This window comes from Festucalex cinctus, chromosome 2 (genome assembly GCF_051991245.1).
Source record: "Festucalex cinctus isolate MCC-2025b chromosome 2, RoL_Fcin_1.0, whole genome shotgun sequence".
NCBI lineage: Eukaryota > Metazoa > Chordata > Actinopteri > Syngnathiformes > Syngnathidae > Festucalex > Festucalex cinctus.
In genome coordinates this window covers 30,622,937-30,636,153 of record NC_135412.1, presented here as the reverse complement: position 1 = coordinate 30,636,153, position 13,217 = coordinate 30,622,937, and the positions used below count along the sequence as shown (strand labels likewise).

Here is a 13,217-nt window from a genome sequence, read left to right as displayed (position 1 = left end):
TCGAGTTAGACGGTAGTGGAAAAAGAAGACGTTCTCTGTCTCGCAACCCGAGGTCGACTTTTTGAAGACAATTATTTTCACAAAATCGTCAAACCAGCTTGACTTGGAAAATGGTTGGAAAAATTAAGAACGTCCGGCAGAAGCTGCACCAGAAAGCTGTGAAGCTAACGTGGCTGCCGGGGTCTGCTTCGTCCAAAGGGTCGGACGAGTCTGTCACCTTCCAACTGCATCAGCCAAGTCATTCACATGTGGAAAATGGCTCTTCTAAAGTTGCCGGGAATATACAAGTAAGTAGCGAGTGAATAATGTCCCCTGTACTTTGCTTAGTAACTCTTATTCTAAAACACATTATGAATTATGAGTAGAATGGCAATCTGCTTTTGATCAACAGTGACAGCAGAAAAAAATAACCACGTTGTCATTGAAACAAACCATATAGTAGCTACTATCTGAGATTCAAGGGAACATAGTTGTGTGGACTTTGGTGAGATACTCGTCTAACTGCCCATGAGCAAGACAATTAACACACTTTGCAAGTCAGTTTGCACTCATAAATTTTCTACTTGCACCCTTACTACAATTTCAGGTTAGGCTTAGGGTCCACTGTGTTACTGTAAGAAACAACAACAAACGTAACTCTGGAGCCCTGTTGTAAGCCATTTGGTAATGATTTTGAAATGGTTTCAGTCTATTAATTTGTATGTTGTTGATTTAAAGTCTTATCACATATTATTTGATAAAATGACTGTTTTAAATAGTTAATCTAAAGATGAAAACAAGTCTTACATTAACATGGTTTATCGTCTTAGCTAGTGATTGCCAAATTAATATATAGCACCACCCCTAATTCTTCTGCTTAATTCTGCAGGCCCGAAACCAAATGTCTTCCCTTGCTGGGATATTTTCAGGTACAGAAATTGCTCCAGACGCCCTCAGGCAAACACTAACATTCAAAGACCCGCCAGTAGCCCCCATACCTGCTAAAATAGGTAAGCTTTGCAAACATCTTTGTGACATTTAATATATTAGCTTGCCTTAATTCATCTTTAGCAAGCAAACACTTTTGTGTGTGCATGTGTATGTTTGTTTTAAAGGTACTTCTGAAGCAAAAAAAGTGAAGTCGAAGAAAGAAAAGATGAAAGAAAGGAGGGAACGATGGCTAAACAGTAAGTTAATTTACCTTTCATCACATTGGGTCTTCCAAGGAAAAGTTTATTTATTTTGTTTGTTCTTTAATTAAGAGACTCGCTCATGCTATACAAAACAAACCCGTTTAATGAAAAGTCCTCATTTGTCACAAAGAATTTGTACAACTTGAAGTCCATCTGCGGTAAATTGAATTGACTGGACATAATTTGGCATGAATGCAACCAAGCCATAAAGTCAAAAGAATTGTCTGTGAATTTCTGAGAAAGAGTATTGAGACACAAATCATGAGGAATGGTTTAAAAAAAAAAAAAGCAGAAATGGTGAAGGCCAACAGGCACAGTGATGTCCGTCCATCATTAACAAATAGTATAAAACCTTTGACTAGTTATGGTTATTACATATAATAGATACACTTTACAACTTTTTACATTGAAAATGCTATGTAAAGTAGCCAAGCCTTACTGCTTTGCAGGAATGGGGCTTTACTTGCGTGTTCACTGTGTTAGTGTTTCCTCCGCAGAGATCAGCAACATCAAGCTGACAAAGGAGCGTCAAGCGGCACAGGCTCGGCGGCAGGCCACTCCGGTAGTGGGAGACATGAGTGTGCTTGCTGATGCCCTGCCTGAGCTGTCCGAGCTCATCGCCCCAACTCATACAGCCCGCATAGGCCCAACAGCTCGCAGGAAAAGCAAAGTGTAAGTTGACCTAAAATTCATGTGCAGTCGTGTATAATTTTACACTTATGTTCGACATGGGACATTTATGTTTGAAAATGGTGAGAATACGACATTGTTGGTTAATATTATGTCTGTTTTTATGCAGTAATATTTCTGACTAATTATTCCCACTCTCCACAGGCCAATCAAAAAGCCTGCAGTAACCGATTTCAGTCAGATGAGGCCCCTACAAAAACGGAAACTCTTGTAAGCTTTTTTTTTTTTTTTTTTTTAAATTAGTTGTCATTACATCATATGAAATGTTCTTATTTTTTTGTGTTCTTACTACAGGGAGTCAGAAATAAGTAGGTTTGGCGAGGCGGTAAAAATCCTCAGCAGCAAAAGGAATCCTCTCATCGACATCTCTGAGCATCTGAGGAAGAGACTAAAGCATTTAGAAGACGGTTCCAGTTAACATCAGTGAGACGTTTATTACGTAATGTTTTCAAAGCATAGGTTAGCGTTCCTCCATTATGAAACCCCTGTTTACTGTATTTGTTGTTGTTGTTGAAAACATGGGCCTATCATGCCAACACAGTCTCAACTGACAAACAGCTTTTCATAACAAATGCACTGTTTTTAGCTGATGATAATAAAAGTCTGCTTTCAGTGAGCGTTATTGCTGCACCTACAATAACACAAATAGTGAAAATGTGTAATTTGTGCCCCATCCAAAAGGTTTATAATTGCCTATAGAAAACGTTTGTCTCATTGACATTAGCAACTTAATTGAAATTGTTTCCTTGGCACCAAGCTGCCACTAGATGTCACCAAAGCAGTACCATTATTGCTTTGGCCGGCACAAAAACAGCAATTAGTTCCACCCCCAGGTCATGTAAGAGAAAATTTGCAATGTATTTGCAACTGACTAAAATCAGAAGTAGCTGCTTCGCTACATTTCCTTACCCAAAACAAGTAACAAATTGTTTCAATACCTTTTGAACTAAAACAATACTATAATACCATATACATTTTTGCATTGTGGGATAGTTCTGTCTCTTACAATGTGTAATTATATTTTTGAGTTGATAAACCCAAACAAATGAAATTCAAGGTCATAAAATAAGCATAATAAGATGTCTTTATTAAGGATTTGACATTTTCCATATTTTGTTGAGTGGTCATACTCATAAATGATTAGAGTGATCATTAAAAGAAATTTCACAATAGATTTTCAGTGCAAAATGCTCAACTGATTGTAATTCTAGCACAATCATTTGTGGTCTAATACAGTACTAAATTAGGTGTGTAACAAAAAACAACAACAATGCAAATATGAATTAGCAATAGTACAACAGGTATTTGGCCTAACTTCCAAAAAATAAAAAACTTGATTCCTTGTGGGCTTACACTGGGAAATACACAACCATGATTGTTTTTCCAGTGCACTGGCTCAGCCATTATCTGAATGAAACGAAAAGCAAAGCAAAAACACAATGTAGGTTATAATCAGACCAGGTGTACTGCCACTTCTAGGATTGAGATGCTGATCAAGTCTACATTGGCAAAGTCCTCATTTGTCACCTTTTCATCTAGATCAGGGGTGAGCAAATTTGTGGGAAAATGGCTAGATTACTGCAACAAATGTTATATGCGTCTTGATAACATAAATACCTGCTGGGCCATATGAATCAATGGTGCTGTATGTGGCCCCCTTGGCCATTCTTTACCCACCCTTGATCTAGACCACTGGATGACTTGACCTTATTTAACCTTTTTAACGACATCAGCATAGGCAAACTCGATTTCCCTCTCGGCTGGGCAGGTGCTGCTGAATTCCTCTTTCTGATAGGCACAGTTCAAGTACCGCCAAACGCCTGTCATCTCTGAGGGGATCTCAAATCCACGATATTTCTTGGCCACCACCTGCAAAGAGGAAAAGGAAGATCTTGAAGTAGGAAACCATTGCAGATGTTCCCTCCAGTAAATGCAATGAAGAGCGGTGAACCTTCAGGATGTGTAATTTAGGAAGCAGGTTGCAGTCGGCCAGGGTGAGTTCTGGTCCGTCCAGGAAGCTCCTGGTGGACTCCGGGACATCTCCCAAGGCATCGCCATCAATCTCAGCTGGTAGGGGAGTCCGCAGGAAGTCGTCCAGATGCCGAAGAGACTTCAGCAGTGCTTTTTCTAAGGCTGAATGAAGAGATTCACTTAGTAACTTTGGTGGGCCGTATCTGGCTCGTGCGTCTTGAGTTTGACACCTGCACACTAAGGATTCAACTCATCTCATATATTTCCATCGTGACATGAATAAACTAATTGTCAGGGTTACGTGTTTGACATCTATTAAACACAACACAAAAAGGAGAGAAGACACTCGGTTCAGGGCTCGAGAGGAGAAGAACTGACTGATACAATTCACTTCTGCACTCTCTGAAGATTCCCCTCCTCACCCTCTCTATTTATTTGGTTTTCTACGCCCTTTCCACGCCCCTAGTTACATGGGTGTTCCAAACGTAAAAATGCAAATGCAAGGCATAGTTGGAACACAGTGTACTTGTTTGTCTATGTGTTGTGCATGTGAGTGGAAGATTTCTGAGTACATGTGTGGTCAAGTTTGCAATCATTTCTTAACAGAAAGCAGGCGACCTCAGCAGACTGGCTCGAACCATTCTGCTGCATTAGATGCTGTGGTTCTTTAGCTTTTTGAGTCATCTTCAAATAGCCAGGCTATGTGAATGTGAGTGGGAACAGAGCAAAGCATTCTTCATTGCAAGCAGAAGCAGTTTTTCATTGCAGCAAATGTATGCTAACTTATTTTTTACAATTATTCCTACAGGAATGTTATATGAGAATTTGGAAGCACACTTCATTTGAAAGAAAAAAAAAGCCAATATAGCTGGTCGAACCTGTCTGTATCCTACCATCATTGGTGTCTTTCCTTGGGTTCTTGATATACGCTGAGAACTTGGCAAATACATCAATGCCGGCTGTGTTGGCTTCCGGATGTTTCGGTGACAGTCTTGGGTAGCTGGTGATACCAAAACAACTTGTAACAGAATAAAGCCTGAGAACATACACTACTGTTGAAAAGTTTGGGGTCATCCAGACAAAGTCATGTTTTCCATGGAAGCACATACCACTGTGTAGGCATGTGCTGTAAATGTTTGTATTGCTTTCGGGTGAATTTTCACGATGTACATAAAATGCAAAACCTTTACACGTGTTAACTTAAGTTGATCTTTTGAATGCACACATCCAACTGTTCAGTGTTTCAGTACTTTTTGGCCAAAAAGTTGGACATGTGCATTACAGTATATTTTAGATTCATCCTGAAATTTTACACAAAAAATGGTATAATGGTACTTCCCTGTACTTGAATAGTAGTGTATCTGCAGAGCACTAGACATGCCGAAATTTTAACCAGAGTTATTGACATCTGAGTTCAGACAAAACATCCTTAGTTACATTTAAAACAGCAAATCATTTTAAAAACATTTATTTAATGTGTGTGTACCGCGGTGGGGCCAGTTTCTCCTCCAGGAACTCCTCTATCTTGTTGACATCAACCTTGACCTCTCCGTTAAAGGTCATAAATGGAGGGTTGGTGCCTGGCGCCAGATCTTGTAAATCAGCAGGTTTTCTGACAGCACAAAAGATAACATGCCAGGTCACGTCAGAAGTTCGTATGCAAAATGAAAAAAAAAGAAAAAAGTTTGTGAACCTACTGTACAATATGTGAATGAATATACAGAACTATACACAGGAGCTCTTCGATTTACCTTCCAACATTCTGTAATCATTAAACTTTATTACACTTTTTAAATGCATTGTTTTGTACCTCTACACAAAACAGATTTATGTTACAGAAATCAGCAATATAGTGGGAGTCGATAGGTGAATAATGATGTAGCGGGTGATTTCTGTAATATTTGTATCAAAAAAAATTCTACACCATAAATATAAAACATTGAAATGAAATGAAAAGTACATCTGACATTAAGTATGCCTTCTTGTGCTGCTTTATATTCTTAAGGCACTGTACGCCATTTGTAACCTTGGAATTGAGGCCCCTCTCAACACAACAGCACAATAATTTCTAAAGCCACCTGAAATGGAAAAGTGTTGTGTTCTTAAAATGTTCAACAGTAAAAAAAAAATTACCGCTTGAGGTCAACGGTGGTGACATTGAAGATGACTCCTTTGAGCCAGAGTATCATAAAAAGTCTCTGAGAGAATGGGCAGTTACCGATGCTTTCCCCATCGCTGCCCGCCTACACACAAACACACACACACGTACACGCATGCACAAATGAAGAAATTTGTTAGCTGAATGTGTAGATGATTAAAAAGACAATCATTTCTTTTGAATGATATCTTGCTGATCATTGTTTTTCAGTGGTAGGGAGTAATGACGCAGAAATATTTAGTTACTACACTTGGGATTTTTAAGGTACCTGTATTTGATTATTTATTTTCCTCATGACTTTTTACTCCATGCTTGAAAAGTGATGTGTGTACTTTATACTCCTTACTTAGTCAAAATAGACATACTTGTTACTTTTCTCAACAGCCTCACATGGCAACACAATATTTATTTATTTTTTTTAATTGGTGAAAATAACATATGCTGATGAAAACATCGTTTTAAAAAACAATGTAAATCGAGAGGGAATTTTCATGTTCTCCCCGTGCCCGCGTGGGTCTTCTCCGGGTACTCCGGTCTCCTCCCACATTCCAAAGACATGCATGGCAGGTTGATTGGGCACTCCGAATTGTCCCTAGGTGTGCTTGTGAGTGTGGCTGGTTGTTTGTCTCTGTGTGCCCTGCGATTGGCTGGCAACCAGTCCAGGGTGTCCCCCGCCTACTGCCCAGAGCCAGCTGAGATAGGCTCCAGCACCCCCCGCGACCATTGTGAGGAATAAGCGGTCAAGAAAATGGATGGATGGATGTAAACAGAGAGATGTAAATTATAGACAGAAAAAAAACAGGAACTGCCTAGGGGGGTGCCATTTTGCCACTGTCAACTGAAAATGACATCAAAGCAGGCCATGTAATGACAAAACGAATAATTTGAGCAACAACAACAACAAAACGGTCATAATTACATTTACATTCACCCCCCCCCCCCCCCCCCTCCCGGACTACCGTGTCCACAACTCTGAACACCAAACAGCAGGCTAATCAGCTTACACAGTGAGAATGCAGAGATTAGCCTTCTAACTCCAGCAGTACAACATTCCTACTCTCCAAATAATTGCCCTCAACTTGTTATCGTGGATACATCTAAGACCAATAGAACAATTATTTATATTTGAGCACTTTTAAGAAACAATTCAAACATCACCTTGGACGCTGACCAACAGAAGGGGAGTTTGAACTTGATTCAGTCATCCAACAAATTCTGTGATAAAGACACTTTTTGTTTAATGTGAGACAAGCAGCTCTCACACCTAGTATTAGCACATTTTTTCAAAGCATTAAAACTTCCTACTGGCAATTGCGGGAAGTAATAAAGGACAATATATATATATATATATATATATATATATACATATATATATATATATTAGGGGTGTGAATTGCCTAGTACCTGACGATCCGATTCGTATCACGATTCACAGGTCACGATTCGATTCGATACCGATTAATCCCGATACGAATGGTCACGATTCGATACCGATTAATCCCGATACGAATTTATAAGTCGATTGTTGCGATTTTTTTCCATTCAAATTTAGAAAATACTATCAGTAAATTTGTACATGTACACTGTAAGATTTGTATAAATATATTTATCTAAAACTTGAGGCTTATAACCGTGAGCCACTGTACACAGTTTGCGATCTGTTTCACATTTGAACAGCATTAAAATAAAAATATTAAGGCTTAATGTGCCGTTCATATAACATTCTTCCATGCTCAAGGTGTGAATCCTAAAAAAAAAAAAAAAAAAAAAAAAAAAAAAAAATAAAAAAAAATCGATTCTGCCGATTATTGAATCGATTCGAGAATCGCGCGATGTAGTATCGCGATATATCGCCGAATCGATTTTTTTTAACACCCCTAATATATATATATATATATATATATATATATATATATATATATATATATATATATATATATATATATATATGTATGTTAGGTACAGGAACTGTAGCCTATACGTTCTTTAACTTGACTTTTATGTTCTACATTTGAACACATCTGTACTTTGTACTCATTACCTTGTCAAAATAAGTTCATTACTCTTTTTCAATGTTGTGGATGATGACATATGATGTCACTTTACTCGACAGAGGGGTAAAGTCAACTGCAGTTGAGATCTTGACTTCGATTTGGGGGATTTATATGGTCGTAGAAACAGGGACATTAACAACATGGAGAGCATGAACCAGGAAACTTTATTGACAACAACATAACAGATTTGGAGATGCAAGATGTTCGCCATCCGTGGCCTAATTTAAGACAATTGTTTGGTGTTGTCGACTTTTCTGGTGTTGAACTGTCTCATCTGAAGAAGCACGTAGCATACAAGGTTTTTTTTTTTGTTTGTTTTGTTTTTTTCCTGTTGTCATTGTCATTGAAAATGTCTTTTAAATTTGTTCACGTTAGCAAAGCTTTGGGAACACGTTTGATAACATAAGTCAAGCCAATGCTAACTAACTCTCAAAAAACAGCTTGCATGATTATTTTTTCTGCTTCTTCCCAGTGTGAGTACTAGATTTTTATTTATTATTATTATTTTTTTTTAAAAAGGACATTATTTTTTGTGTACAGTAGTTTTACTCTTAAGTCACCAAAACAAGTATTTGAATCACTAATGTGGCCAAAAAAATGAAACTGCACAACACCTTCTTCACGTACACATTTGACGTTGGATCCACAGACAGAGGGCGGGAAATGTACATGTTTGTCTGTCAGGTCAGATGGATTTGAAAGTGCACTATGACAACATGTAAGCTTATCCGGATTGCCACTCTCTCCAGCAGTATCAACACGCATTGTCACACACACATGCGCACATAGGCCAACCCACATATTGGCGATAAGGAGCGAGAAGAAGACTAGTAGCCTACTGAACTCAGGTTTGATGTTCATTCACACTAATTTCTTGAATTAGGTTTGCAACTAACATGTCACTATTTCACGGCACCCTCATCAATCGTTGTCCTTAATTAGCAGGCTGTTTTTTTGGAAAATAATTATTATTTTTTGCCTAAATCATCTCCTCATGATACAAATGGGTCAATTTTTTTGTGTTTCTTGAAAAATCTGAAGAAAAAAAAAAGATTTAGGTGATTATTTTAAGAAGGTGTCGATAGGGAACTGCCCCCCAGGCCCAAATATAGGGAAATCACCACCAAAATTAAAAAAAAATTAAAAAAAGCAAGCTCTATGTTGGATCATGTTGTTGTGTGCTTATTTTTGTTACTTTGGTATTTAATGTGCTACCATGAACACCAATCTTTTGTTAGATCGACTGCAGTGTATTTTTTCATTACCTTGACGTAAAGTGAGATCTCATTTTCCTGGTCATGTGGTGTTGCCGTTGCGTGATCCTGCACGGGAGGCAAAAGACTGTCCACCACTTCTGGTGAAATCATCTCCTGTCGCTTCTCTGTCTGCCACTCCCGATGAGGAATGAATGACTGTCCATCCTCCAACAGCACCACCCTCTTTTTCTTCACCTGGTCATCTTTCTTTTTAGGAAGAACTTCCTCTTGAATGACAGACTTCAGCTCTTTTATCCATGCATCCCTCGTGAGTAGATTTAAGGTGTCAGTTAAAGATTCTCTCATGTCTGTTCTTATTGGATTCTCTTTTTGGAGTTTTCCTTCCAGGGATGCACCTGGTTCTTCTTGCTTTGTTTGAATCCTTGCGGTATCTTTTTTCCTAGTGGACAACAGTTTCACTTCCTTACTTATCGACAGTGTATCAGGACAAAGTATCCCATTTTCCACGGCTTGTTTTAATTCTTTAACCCTTCCATTTATATCCAGTTCTAACTCTTCTTTAACTGGTTTCTCATCTCCATGTGCTTCTGACCTGTTATCTGTGGCATCTTTTGTCTCAACATTCTCCAGCTCTTGAAGTTCTCTGTTTTGACTCTTGTCTGTCTTTTCATTCTCATCATCTAAAATGGTCACAGGTTCTGCAATCTCTTCTAGATTTTGCATGTCCTTCAAATTATCACTTCCTCCGTGTTGTTTGCTGAGAGGCAGCCCAGATTCATCTTCTATATGTTCGAGTCCATCAACCAAGGATTCCTCTGACTTGAGCGCCTCCCCTGGGAGTTTCACCTCTTTCTCTGATTCTGTGTCCTGCTCTGTGTCATCTTGTTGGGTGATTAAATGTATATCCTCAACCTGATGGTCAAGCTCAATGGAGTTATCCAGCTCTTCTTTCTCCTCTGGGGTTCGGTCATCTCCATCCAATTCCGTGAAGGGAATATTCTCTTTTTGCACCTTTATTTCAGATGTCTTAAATCCTTCGATATGAATGTCCTCTTCTGGTTGATCTAAGGAAGATATCAATGTAATATCTGATGGTTCTTTAGTTTCCGGACTTGGATTGATTTCTTTGTCTGAAGCAGACATTGTGACGAAATCCTGTATCTCCATATTCAGGACCTCCTTCTGAAATAAGTTGTTGGTCAGGTCCTGTTCTGTTGAGTTATTCCTGTTGTCACTTGGAGTACTTTCACTATGTTTCACCATGTCGATCAACTGACTGGTCTGAATGGCTGCGCGTTCAACAGAAGAACATTGAGGTATAATACCGACACGGGTATGTGAAACCTGGCAGGGATCGTCGTTAGTTTTGACCAGCATTGCTAACTCGATGCTGACATCTTTCACGTGGTCCTCTAAATGGGTGGATGTCCTAGCATCTTCTAACTGCCAACCTTCATTTGACTGTGAATTATTAACTGAGGCTTGAACCTTGCAGGAATCCTCTACATTATTGTCGTCTTTGTCAGTGGTCAGTGCAGCTTGATGGTACTCATGGGAAATTGTAGTCGAGTCATGAGCACTGTTCGCATCCTCATCTGTTGTCACAGCACCTTCAAGGAAATCCTGTGAATTTGTAGATGATTTTTGATCACTCTGAGTTGCCTCATTCATTGTCACTGCATTTTGATGGGAATCCTGTAAATTAGTAACTGAGGATTGAGCACTGTGAGCAGATTCCTCCAGGGCCAGTCTGATCAGATGTTCTTCTTCCACCATCGCATTTACTCGTATTTTCCTTATCTCGTGAGTGTTTTGTTCTTCACTTGTTGCATTTTCATCTTCGTTATCATTCAATGTTGTGTAGTGACTTGCTAAACGTTCGGTCACCATATTTATGTCACGTGATATTTGTTCTCCCTGTAATTTCCCCTCAGTCTCACACAAATGCTCTCGCTCTCCATGCTCTTCAATTTTGTGCCTGCCATTTCTATCTTCTTCTATTGTTGAAGGCTCAACCAGTACATATGTCTCTGTGTTTGTTTCATGAAACCTCTCCTCTTCCTGGATGATGTCTTTGCAATTGAGTGATTCCTCCCGTCTCCCATGCTCCTCATTTTCTTCTTTGTGTTGCCCTTTCTCATCTTCTACAATTCTTTGAATGTGACACAAGTTTTGGATTTTGTTTAAATGCTCCTCATGCTGCGTTTGACTCTCTTTCTTAATTTCTTCCTCAACCACTTTAGCCTCTTGTTTTCCATCTTCACTTTCATAATGCTGGCTTTTCTCAACTTGTAATTCAGTTAAGGAATCGTTCTGGTTTTCAGTAGTCACCATCTCTGTGTCCTTTGAGCATTCTTCTTCTTGGATAATAACCCCGGTTGTTGATTCCGTTCCACCTACCTGCTCCTTTTCGCTTCCTAAAAACAGAATGTTGTCACTGGTCTCAGCATAATTCTCAATAACTGTCTGGGCTGCTTCTACATCTTCAACTAATAGATCTGTACTGTCAACCATTTTCAAATGTTGAGCATTGTTGTCATTTTCATTACCTTCCTCCTTATTGTTGTCATCTTCGAGTTGCGCTTCTGCTGAGAAGTGGCACAAATTTCCAATCAATGTTGCCATTGCTTCCTCTTTGACTCTGTTCACTGTCTGTTCATCCCTTAATTCGGGCTGCTCATATGCTCCCTCCTCTGCACTCTCCTCCCGTCTTTCCTGAGCTTCTTCTTCCTCCATTGTCATTTCATTTGGTACCAGGGCCATTGAGAGAATTCCCATTTCTACCTCTTCAGCTTGATCTGCGCTTTCTTTTTCATCTTGTTCATCTCCTGCCTCAGCCGTTAACAAAATGTCCTCCCCCACCTCTTCAGCAAGTTCAACCTCTTCATCTTCATCTTCTCCGTCCCCTTCATTTTTTCCCCTCGGGTTATTTGTGTCTGAAGAAAAAGTGACAGGATTGTGGACAACAGTGGAGTTTGATAAGTCCGGGTTTGGCCAGAAGTCTGACTGAGCCATTGGAAAATTTAAAAGGTCGGAATGTCCAATTTCTTAGTTCGTAGTTCTGTCTAAGGGGTTCAGAATTCCAGATAAAAAATGAATTTCCAAAATATTTCTTTTCAGTTCACAAGTTAGTCTAAATGTGGAATGTCAGAGTGTTGCTGACAACAAATGCAAGATGACAATATTCCAGATTTAAAATGACAAGGCACAAAATGAAGAATAGATGTAGATTAAATTACATGAAATATAAATAAAATTAAAATTATAGTTACAAAAAAACAACTGAAAGCTTAAGGAAAGGTACCTCCCAGCCGGGTGTGGTAAGATTTTGGTCAGTCCAGAGTTTGAAGGTTCAATACGAAATACCTTTTGGAAGTCAATGTTAAAAATTCCAAATTTTGAGACATCCAATAATAGGCATTGAAATTCAAGAGCTGCAGTCAGTCTTTCCCTGCTAAAAGCCAAAAAGCGTACTGCAGAATTAGACAAAATCTATCGGACCTCCCTCACTCCCTCTCTTTTTCTGTCTCTCTTTCTTTCCCTCTCTCTGTTTCTCTCAATCACGCACTTACACCTACACTCTCTCTCACTCCCTGGAGGATTAAACCAAGCCTGATCCCCACATGACTCGGAGCTTAAACCCAGCATAATTTCAGTTGAAGCACCATACCAGACAGTACTGTTAAAAAGACATCAAACTGTTGGTAATCCATCACAATTACATTTGACAATATTTCACAATTGACATATTGTGAGTGATTCACTCACCCGACAATACGGTTTGATTCCCACTCAGTCGCGGTGTGAAGTTGTTTGGTTAAAGTCTGCATGTGCTGACCAAAACAAGAGAAAACTGTAGAAATTTGACCATTTTAAAAATAGTTACCCATACTTAGAGATAATCAATATGATAGGAGAAAATGAAAGAAACAAATTTGTGCTTCCAAAATTGAAT

General features: G+C 39.0%; 2 protein-coding genes across 4 annotated transcripts; one reads left to right on the top strand and one right to left on the bottom strand.

The window, feature by feature from the left end:
* Nucleotides 1-2,474, top strand: slx9 (SLX9 ribosome biogenesis factor). The gene is made up of 6 exons (XM_077515404.1): nt 1-287; nt 869-989; nt 1,095-1,166; nt 1,670-1,844; nt 2,007-2,072; nt 2,157-2,474. The coding sequence occupies exons 1-6, from the start codon at nt 111-113 to the stop codon at nt 2,278-2,280; spliced, it is 735 nt and encodes a 244-aa protein (XP_077371530.1). The 5' UTR covers nt 1-110; the 3' UTR covers nt 2,281-2,474.
* A 454-nt stretch (nt 2,475-2,928) lies between these two features.
* On the bottom strand, nt 2,929-12,814 carry LOC144014519 (uncharacterized). Of its 3 annotated transcripts, none has more exons than XM_077514485.1 (7): nt 11,812-12,814; nt 9,311-11,679; nt 5,967-6,076; nt 5,320-5,445; nt 4,727-4,833; nt 3,814-3,995; nt 2,929-3,731 (listed from the first exon to the last, which is right to left on the bottom strand). In XM_077514485.1, the coding sequence occupies exons 1-7, from the start codon at nt 12,275-12,277 to the stop codon at nt 3,570-3,572; spliced, it is 3,522 nt and encodes a 1,173-aa protein (XP_077370611.1). In that variant the 5' UTR covers nt 12,278-12,814; the 3' UTR covers nt 2,929-3,569. The 3 variants fall into 3 exon arrangements, with proteins under 3 accessions (XP_077370611.1, XP_077370612.1, XP_077370610.1); XM_077514486.1 differs by having other exon boundaries at nt 9,311-12,198; nt 12,567-12,814; XM_077514484.1 differs by having other exon boundaries at nt 9,311-12,814.
* Between the last annotated feature and the right edge of the window lie 403 nt (nt 12,815-13,217).